Source organism: Eschscholzia californica, unplaced genomic scaffold, assembly GCF_041429995.1.
Source record: "Eschscholzia californica isolate CP2 unplaced genomic scaffold, dmEscCali1.0.p SCAF_4, whole genome shotgun sequence".
Taxonomy (NCBI): domain Eukaryota; kingdom Viridiplantae; phylum Streptophyta; class Magnoliopsida; order Ranunculales; family Papaveraceae; genus Eschscholzia; species Eschscholzia californica.
Genome location: NW_028238461.1, coordinates 18,905,920 through 18,916,986, shown reverse-complemented (window position 1 = coordinate 18,916,986; position 11,067 = coordinate 18,905,920). Strand labels below are relative to the sequence as shown.

General features: G+C 35.9%; 1 protein-coding gene across 1 annotated transcript; it reads left to right on the top strand.

Annotated features, from left to right (window-relative positions):
* On the top strand, positions 1–3,942 carry LOC147543416 (Regulator of Vps4 activity in the MVB pathway protein). The gene is made up of 6 exons (XM_086634714.1): positions 1–317; positions 848–980; positions 1,091–1,194; positions 2,340–2,511; positions 2,623–2,763; positions 3,366–3,942. The coding sequence occupies exons 1-6, from the start codon at positions 268–270 to the stop codon at positions 3,705–3,707; spliced, it is 942 nt and encodes a 313-aa protein (XP_086490840.1). The 5' UTR covers positions 1–267; the 3' UTR covers positions 3,708–3,942.
* Positions 3,943–11,067: the final 7,125 nt, after the last annotated feature.

Below are 11,067 nucleotides of genomic sequence, written 5' to 3'. Positions count from 1 at the left end.
GGTAATGTTTGAAATGAAAGAACAAGAGGTTTAAATGTTATTTCATCAAAAAAAAAAAAAAAAAAAAAGAGGTTTAAATGTTTAAAGTTAGGTTTTAGATCTGGACCGTCGATATTTTCAACGGTTCAGATCAGGAAGTGAGGGATTCAGATGTAAATCCAGGATTTTTAAGGAGTGAAATCTAAATATGGAACATTTTCCTGAAAAATTCTGGATCATATTTCCGCTGAAAGGTTTATTTGATTCATTTTGATTTACGATTGGGTCATGTCACTCTTGAATCAACTATTCAACAGAGGCGTTTTTGGTGCTAAATGGTTTGTTTCAAATACCCCTTTTTCATTAGTTCAATTTCAATCAGTTTTAGACTTTACAACTTGTTTTTGTAATTTGCATATCAGTTTATGGATCAGGGAACAGTTAATCTCTAGGGTTTTTTTGTTTTTATAAATTTAACCTCTAAGTATAGGATTTGGGTAGGGTTTTATGAATTTAAAGATATACTCTTTGTCTGACAATGAGTTGTGCAAAATGGGTTCTTCATAAGTTTATAAATTTCAAAGATATAAAGACACATTAGTTGAATCTTTATGAGGTTTTATGTTATCAAATTTTCTTGCTATTTCCCATGATTTAGAGGCAGATTATGAAGTTTGGGTACTAATTTCAGCTTTAATAGTTGCAATAAGAACTAGTTTGTCTTCATTCTTGCATATTTCTTTGAGTCCAGTTTGATGGTACTGTTTCATTTTTTAAGCTATGATGGGTTATTGTCTATCTGGTTGGAACTTGGAAGTGCTATATTCTTTTCTAAAGATGTCTCATTTGTTAATCGATATTGTTCTAGCAAAACATGTGTGAGCCTGGCAATATCACGCATGAAGTTGATGCAGAACAAAAGAGAGGTTCAATTGAAGAATATGCGTAAAGAGATAGCACAATTTCTTCAGAATGGGGAAGAAGCCATTGCTCGAATTAGGGTACCACTCAGAACTCACAATCTTTTCTGATTCCTTAGTTAGGAATCGCTTACACCAATCTGATTGTTTTTTTGGTATTTACGTTCTTGGGTTGTTCTTGACTTTTGTAGGTCGAGCATGTCATACGAGAAATGAACATATGGGCTGCCTATGAGATTTTGGAACTGTTCTGTGAGTTTGTTCTAGCACGTGTTCCAATTCTTGATAGCCAGAAGTAAGAATTCTTAAATTTGTTTCTTCTTTGTTTTTACCTAAACCGGAAGTGCTTAAGTTTTTATTTTCTGCTTTAGTCTACATAGTGATCTGTAACTGAACCAATCTGACGATTCAGCGAAAAAAGAATTCTAACCAGAATCAATCTCGATAAAGGAGTCTACGGTCTAAGAACTACAGTAGTGACCCGCTTATAAACATCCTGAACTAACTAAAGCTTCTTCGCATCTTCCACCTATTAACTTTCTAAACCACCACCGAAACTTCTTCGTAAGACCTGACTCTGGCGAGCCCATACAGAATATTGTCCTAACTTACACTACTACGTCTTGTGAAGTTCTGTTCTCCCGTCTCTGGTGAGCCCACTCCGAAGTTCACTTAAAGGCTGTCGCCATGAATGGAGGTTAGGTATGTAACTGGGTGTTGGACTCTCCTCCAAGCGATATTGGACTATAACATCTCCCGTCTCTAGAGATGAGACTCCTTTGAATCTAATGCCATCTTTGTAAGACCAAGTCTAATACATGAATGATATTGTTTCCACATAGATACCACTGGGTGGCACAAGGTTTTGTTCCTGGGTGAGACCATCCGGTGGTCCACCTTGTCGTGGAACCCCGGTTTTGGAACTGATTAAATGATTGAGGGTCTATTAAATCAATGTGGAAGCCTTTTGGGTAGGCTCACGAAGCTCATGAAGGAACAAAGCCTTTTGGCCATCGAGCTCGGGCCAACACGGTAAATAAAGGATTATGGAGACAGAGGTTGGAGTTGGGTGGTCAAAGATGCTAACAGAGTTGAGGGACTCATCTCTAGGGGTAGGAGATATGATAGTCCCACATTGCTTGGAGGAGTGCCTTGAGCTTGGTATGTATGGTGTTACACTGTTACTAACGGCCTAACCTCACTGCATGACAAGACATTTTAGGTGGTGTACCAAGTCGGTCCCTAGGAAACAAACCTTACGCCGTGAGTCTGTATGCAAGTGAGGACATTATCATGCATCGTCTAGATTGTTGAGTAACCAGAAGTTTGGTTGCTTACTAATTTGACTACCTGGAACCTAGATAGCTGAGTCATTTTACTAACGGATTACTGAAACTGATACCATGATTGATTTATCTAACAATTTCCTTGATCTGACAGAGAATGTCCAGCAGAACTGAAGGAAGCTATTTCGAGCATAATCTTTGCCGCTCCAAGATGTTCAGATTTGCCAGAGTTGTTGCAGATTCAAAATCTGTTTACAGTCAAATATGGAAAAGAATTCACTTCCGCCATTACTGAGCTTCGTCCTGATAGTAGCATCAATCGCGATGTATATTTGGATCTAATGCTGTTTTTTGCAAATTATGTGGAAGAGCGATAAGAATGGGCTTTTTAACTTCCATTATGAAGAGTTCTAATCTTCTTTTCTAATTATTGGCAGATAATTGAGAAACTTGCTGTGAGAGCTCCATCAGCCGAAGAGAAAATTAGCCTTTTGAAAGAAATATCTAAACAGTACAATCTGGAATGGGATGCTTCAAATACCAAGGCGGAGTTTAGTAAAAAACATGAAGATCTACTGGTATTTCTACTTCTTGATCCATGTCTCTAATTTATTTGTTATCTCTTTATTAAAAGGCTAACTAGCATTCGAACTGACCTGTTTGAGAAAATATGTTTGGAAGGCACTCTAACTCACCTCAAGTTGTTCTAATCTGAAACGTGGACCCCTTCTTTCAAAAGGTTAAAAACTCTGCCGAAATAACTTATCCACTAAAAACATACTATCGGATTTCTATATATCTTTAAGGTCGGGCGTAACCTTATATCCAGATATTGATGGTAGCGCAAACAGAGTTTAATCTGTGATTAGGTTAATAGAATGTAAACCTTAGTTAAATCATAATAATGTGTCCTAAATGAGTAAAGTCTATCATTTGATATAGTTGAGACCGATCATCAAAAAACATTTCTTTGTTTCATCAAACAGGTAGTTGTTTCCCATTTAATAGTATGTTGGTAGTATCGGTTTTGAAGTGATAGAAATCCTCGGTTTTGAAACACGACAATCCACAAAACAAAAGTTCAACTAAAATTTATTTTTTTAATGGCTTAAACTCTTAATTTCAACTTTAGCACTTGTTGCCATTTAGCTTATATAATCATGTTTCGGATGTCAACTAGGACGGGTCAAGGCAGATATGCAGTCAAGTTGCAGACTCTCAAACTCCCACTAAAGATAACCATCTCCGCTCGTCTGTCCGAAATGAATCCCGTTCTGTTGTTGGCACAAACAGGATGCAAGGAACTCAAAACCGTGAACCTACTCCCGTGCCCGCCAGCAAGAAACCCTTGGTAGATTTTGTTAACCCTGAAAACTTGGTTACCGGTGCAACTTCTGATACAAGACGGAGCACAAACTCGGACATCCTCGAGATAGCTCGAGCTGCAATTGCCTCGGCAGAACGTGCTTCAGCCGCGGCACGTGCAGCTGCCGAGCTTGTGAAAGTAAAGAGCAGTGTGTGATTCTAGACTGAGAAAATATTCAAGTACTTTAATTTCAATGCCGAACTTGCAGCAGTTATTCACCTTTCCTTGTACAGTGTCGATAAATCAATTAGCTTACTTTCCGATAATTAACTTTGGATAGTAGATAAGAAGGTGAGGATGAGCATTGAATTACTACAGTATATAAACTACTTGTGTTTGTGTGAATTTTAATTTTGCTTATTATAGTTTTCTTGCCCTCTGTTCATCAAAACTCTGAATGTGATCATATTATTCCCTAATATTATGTTCTACCTGATCGTGTAAAGCCTGATCAATTCTAATATCCGTGTATCATTCTCCATTAGAACAGCAGAGGAACCCGACTTGGTGTGATATCATTAGTTTGAGGAAATCAAGCTGTGTAGTTTGATTTACAAACAAGCTAACCAAAGCGAGGCTAATAATTGCATTAACGATGAAATATAGATGGAAATTTCTGACTCCTAGATGAAATCGGGTATGCGATCAAATTATATCTTTGAGGATTCCATCATACATGATTAAGTTGCGAAAACTTCTGGATAGGTATCTTACGTCTGAACTAAAATTCTCCTTTCCTGATAACATTTTGTGAAGTATGGTTGTTCCCAGACCATGGGCATCTATAATGAAAGATAAAAACACATCATTGAAACTGGGCCTCGTTTTACAAATTCTTAAAAACTTGACCCACTAGTCCTGATTCAGAGAACCAATTGCGGTTTCTTTGGAATTTAACCCACGAGTTTAGACGGGCCAGATGTCTCTGCGTGTATCAAACATGGGCTAGACTGAGTACTCAGTCCAGCAAGCACTTAGGCCTCTCCCGGCTAAAAGCTCGACATGGCAAAAGCCTGTCAACCCAGCCCACCAGCGACTGATTTCAGAAAAACAATCTATCAACTTCAATAGTTTTACACCTATGTCAACATTTGGTAGTCCAAAGCGGTGTATAACGTTGACATAGACTTCAAAAATCCTTGAGGTTCCAAGTTCGATTCCCAGCATAAGTGGATTCCATGGTTGTTTTTATTTTTTATATTTTTTTGAGTTAAACCAGAATTAACATTCATATGTAGGAAACTAATTCAAGACATTACATGGTTATGAGATTTTTGACTCCTTTGAGTACAACATGAAATTTACAGAAGTAAATTACAACGAGGAACTTACAAACGTAAAGTACAACATAAAGGGAAATGAGTACAACATTACAAAAACTAAATGAAAAGACCATAGGTCACAAAATGAAAAGACAAAAGATCACCAAATGAAATAATCCTAAGCATCGCTTATGAGAGGAACCTGAAGATCATAAACTTTATTATAATGTATACATAAGTAGGAATGATGAACTAAGTAGAAAAGTGTCGGTTGTCAGCCAATAAATGTCATTTTTAAGCAAAGCATCATAACGAAGAAGTAAATAGTGTGAGGCACCTTCCTCTTCAAACCGGTCCAAATTATAACAACAAACTCATGATCATCATCATCACAATTCCTCATCACATGAACTTACAGTATAACCTTTTAAATTAGAGAGGATGTAAGAACACCATATTATTAACGATGAGGAAAGTTTGAAAATCTTCTCATTGTTCCACCAAATGTCATGCCCGACCTCTATATAACACAAAATTCTTATCTTCTTTTGAAGAATTCATGGTTTATTGAACTTGGTTATTGAAGTATAAATAATGTTGTTGGGCTTAGTTGCGTTATAGGTCGTTCTTGTAAGAGTTTGAATAATAATTGTAATCAATTTCCATAAAAAAATAATAATTGTATGCGTAGACGACTCAAATGTCTACAAAATCATCCTACCATGTCTATGAATACAAAAGATGCTTCATTTCCTTCCCGTCAAGAAATTGTTATCTCGTCTGCAATCACTTATGATCTTTTATAATACCATCTATACATCTCTGTTCTCTCAAATTCGTGGCTCTAGATTTTTAAGGGTTCTTTCTTCTTATGGCCCTGTCCTTTGTGACTAATTTCTTTTTTGGTTTCATACTTTTCATAAATTAAAAATTGGTGTACTATTTTTTGGTGGGCTACTTTTTTTTTTATGAAACAAAAAAAAAATGTAATTCACGAAAAAAATAGCACACCAATTTTTTTCATGAGTTACATTTAACAGATGATGTTTAATTTTCTGACCCGCTCTTTCTCCCAAATTAAATTCCTTCAATTTTTCCTAGGGGTATAATCGAGTCGAGCTTATAACGAGTTGCTCGAACTTGACTCGACTATTGCTCGTGCTCAACTTGAAGATTAACGAGTACGAGCTTAACACGAGCCCAAAATCACGCTCGATTATATAAACGAACCGAACTTGATCATTCTTTATTGTGTCCCGAGCTACTCGTGAACAACTCATTTAACATATTATCTATAATAGTGTGGTACATAATTATGTATTTGTATTGAAACTTGTATATGGAGTACCAACCATCAAAAGATTATTGGAATGTGAATTATTAGTCATTATTGTTGTATGTGACAAATGACCATTGAAGTATTTTGCTAATTTAGGAAGTTGTTTTTATTTGAAGTATTTCAACAAGCGACCTGATGGAGACCATCTTCCTATTGGGCCTCACGGCCATGGTGATAGTGGGCCTCACGGTCAAGAAGCTACATTAGCGTAGTTTCTATAATTAAGTATTTAGGGTTTCCATAATTATGAGTCTTAGCAATCAAGGAAAGTATTATTAGTAGTTATCTTATTTCCTTATTTGAGTCTATCTAGGAAAGTACAATCTCTATATAAGAGAAGTCTAGTCTGTCTTTGTTAACCAGATCAGAGAATATTATCAACCAAGTTTATTATTAATCAAGTTTATTGTTTATCGTTATTTTATCAGTTTTATTTCGTTAGTTTAGTTTATTAACAATGGTGGATTCCATTACTTTTACGCTTCCGCAACAATCTACATCAGCTGGTATTCAGAGCTTTAAGAATCTGGGAACAGATAATTTTTTTTTTAAATACTTCTCATCTTGAATGTTGGAATAATCTTCCGCGTTTAGGTTGGGATCCTTTAAGAGATGCACAACAACTCTATGTTGATCGAAAAGATCAAAACAAAATTAATGTCGATTCCAAAATTCCTATGTTTGATTATCAATATCATATAGATTTTTGGATTCAACAGATGGAAGATTGGTTTATAAACCAAGAGGTTCGTGATGAAGATAAGGTTTTTATTCTTGAACAACACTTGTCTACAAGAGTGTATGAAAAATACAACGAGATGCAATGGAGACTCGTTAATGAAGGAAAATCGTTCGTAGATGATTGGAATAAAGTGAAAAGTATTTTTCGATATGCTTTTCTCCCTTTACATGAATACTTATCTTTTATAGAATCTCAAATTCAATCGAATAAATTATTATCCGAAATTCCTTCGACTACCATGGTCAATATTATTGAAGGAGAGGTTGTTGATAAAAAAAAATCATAGTTTTTCAATAATGGAGGAAGAAAATTTCGATGAGACAGATCTAGAAGAAGAAATTCAACTAACTAACACAAGCTCGAATAAGTTGTTTGATCCATATATGATTCCGGGAGACGAATTAGTTGTGTCGAATCATAAAATAATTTCTCCTCCATTGATTTCTTCATGGCTTTCAACTTCAAAGAATCATACAAACCAATCTTCATGGTCATCCATTGTTTTTCCAAGAACAAGACAGGTTGTATATGTGACCTCTTTCGTCAAACTAAAAGATGACGGGCGATGTCGCAATTTACTAGACGTATCTACGTTGGTATTGCTTTTGCGAGTATCTTGGCAATATATGTTTCACATTATAATTGGTGATATTGTCAATATTTTTCTTCTTCGGATTTTCGGCAATTTTCGTGAAAAGTGGGAACTAAGGATTGCCTTCAAACTCGTCGCCGAAGTTACCTTCAACATCGCTGATATATATCCTCATTACTTGGACGATCCGCTTTATGACAACACCAACTTGGGGGCAAGTTGTTCCGCAGCGGGGGAGTATGATGGAGACCATCTTCCTATTGGGCCTCACGGCCATGGTGATAGTGGGCCTCACGGTCAAGAAGCTACATTAGCGTAGTTTCTATAATTAAGTATTTAGGGTTTCCATAATTATGAGTCTTAGCAATCAAGGAAAGTATTATTAGTAGTTATCTTATTTCCTTATTTGAGTCTATCTAGGAAAGTACAATCTCTATATAAGAGAAGTCTAGTCTGTCTTTGTTAACCAGATCAGAGAATATTATCAACCAAGTTTATTATTAATCAAGTTTATTGTTTATCGTTATTTTATCAGTTTTATTTCGTTAGTTTAGTTTATTAACAATGGTGGATTCCATTACTTTTACGCTTCCGCAACAATCTACATCACGACCTTAAACCAATACGCGTTCGAGATCTTTGAAACATATATATACGAGTCGAGTTCGAGAAAGTGCATAGTTACTCGACCGAGTTCGAGCAAACAGTCAGAGACACTAGCCGAACTTGAACATCTTACTACTCACATCGACTTGGCTCGAGTAGACCCCTACTGTACTCCACTTTTTTTCAAGACCTTACAAACCTAAAGTGTTCAAGTATTAGAATTCAAGTCATATTTCTTAACTATGAAATTCTTTTTACTTTATTTAAAAACTATATAGCTTGATTTACTTCATATCATTCTAAGTTCCACTTGAGGTCCTAGCATAGTCTTCAATGTTTTTGTGTATCAAAATTTGAAGTTTTAGAGAAAATCTCCCCCCATTTTTTACTCTTTAAACCATTGATATGTCATGTGGACCACTTAAAACACATTTACTATATTATTGTGACTGCATTTGACAATTTAGTATCGTAAGTTTGACCATATTCTAGCGCCTATTTTATTGTTTACAGTTGATCGTGACTTCTACGCTATTTTGTGGCACATAAAGCGGCAGTCCGTTGGCTAGCCCGACCCAATCTAAGCTAAAGTAGGACTGGGCTGGCATACATATTTCTCTGGTCGACTTAGACAGTCGGGCCCGGCCTGGCTCTAATGGCACCACTAGCTAAAGACAGTGATTGGAGAAGTTCCAAACATAATCTTCACAATATGAAACAAATACAAACAAGTCTAGTACTAGACTTTTGTTATATAAAGAATGCATATCTCTCTCTCTGACTCTCTATCTCTTGATGTATCTATGATCACTTGGTGGTGCTGGATAAAGTGTATGTAGAGAGAAGAAAGAGGATGAGTAGTACAAGTTCCAAAAAGCTGAAGCTGAAACCAATTAGAAACAAACAGAAAGAGACATGAATAAAACACAAAAGACTTAAGGATGTTTCATTTTCAAATCTAAATCTACAAGTAAACCGAAAAAACAGAAAAGCATGGAAAAAGAAGCATCATAACATCCACTAATATTATATATGTGTAAGAAGACTCTAGCTGATCTTTAATTGATGATGGGATATGGATATCTAGCTTGATTTTTGTATTAGTTATGTTGTGTCCTTTTCATCTTGAAGTTTGGTTTTCATACCTCATACGGATTTATCTTCATTGGTAGAATAGAGTAGAGAGAGATAAAGAAAAAACATAATAGGGTATCTATCCCCTTAATTGATTTGTTAATTACTACCCCAAATAAGGCTACCCACCTACTTTTTAGTGAGATAAATAATACTTATATTGATTTCATCTTTGATCATTAATTTGTATAGGGAAGTTTTGTGTAATTGTTAATTGGGAAGTATATAGTAACAAAGTTAGAAGGTGACTGAGAGAGAGAGAGAGTAGTGATAGGTTAGAAGGTGACTGATGGGGTTTCTGCTGCAGGAAAATATGGACCATATTGGGTTAGGGTAGAGGGTGGTGAGTAAAATTTAAAAAGAAGATAAAAGTAATTTTGGCATATTGTTTAATATGGGTAAGAAGGGATTATGTAGGATACTAGTTGTTGCAGCACCTCTTTGTGTTTCCTAGCTTGTGTTTTTTTTTTTTTGTTGTTGAAAATTCTTAGCTAGTCGATAAGCTGACCATATTGTTTCATTTTGACTTTTGGGTAAGAAGAGTATTTATTTTATTTTTAGTTGCATACTTAAAATTTTAAAAATAGTTGACTTAGGTAGGGGTAAGAAAGAAACACAGAAGGATGAGAGAAATAGACTTCATGAAGAATCGATATTGTTATAAGGAGAAAATCTAGAACTTAAATAGATGCAAATGGGGCTAGACTTGATGAACTAAAATACACAGAACATGTCAGGTAGGCAACTTGCTTTTCATGAGATCAAAGATGGTGCAACAATTTTATGCGCGCGAATTCGACAATGAACATTAATTGTCGTCTAGTTTGATATATTTCTTAAGTTTTATTAGTTGTTCTAGTTAGGGTTATTTCCCAAATAGCCCCAAACTTTGTGACCGGTTTCCTGCCTAGCCCCTACTTTGTAAAATATACCCAGATGACCCCTTTATCAGATTCCATTATAACACCGTTAACTAGTTATCACCTCTCTTTGCCACCTCATCATCTTCCCCGGCAAAGGTCGACGACCGACCAATTTTCCTGCCGGCGACCTTCAAACCTAAAAAAAAGAAAATTATTATCTCTCCTCTCTCTCTCTAAAACTCCGGCGAAGGGAAACCCCTTCGCCGGAGGTGAGTCTGTTCGCGAACAGATATGTTCGTGAACGCCTGTTCGTGAGAGAAAGAGGAGAGATAATTTTTTTAATGTTTGAAGGTCGTCGACCAGCGACCGACGACCTTCGCCGGGGAAGATGATGAGGTGGCGAGAAGGTGAGGTGGCAAAGAGAGGTGATAACTAGTTTGGGAAATAACCCTAACTAAAACAACTAATAAAACTTAAGAAATATATCAAACTAGACGACAATTAATGTTCATTGTCGAATTCGCGCGCATAATATTGTTGCACCATCTTTGATCTCATGAAAAGCAAATTGCCTACCTGGCATGTTCCGTGTATTTTGGTTCATCAAGTCTAGCCCCATTTGCATCTATTTAAGTTCTAGATTTTCTCCTTATAACAATATCGATTCTTGATGAAGTCTATTTCTCTCATCCTTCTGTGTTTCTTTCTTATCCCAAAACTCAGATGTCATAATAAACGATGATGAATTTTTTCCACTTTTGTTTTTATTATTTCCTTGCTCTCTTTTCTCCCAAGTGGTCTTTGTTGGCTATTTGCAGTTGTGGTACTTTGCGCGGGTCAGTAAAAGGTTTTTTTTTGTTTGATGAAGATTGTGATAAGTCTGACATCCATTTATTGTGGTCTTTCAAAATTTTATAACAGTGTTCGTACTTAAAAACTTTGTCGTTATTGTTTTGTTTAATCCATCATTTGTAGTCT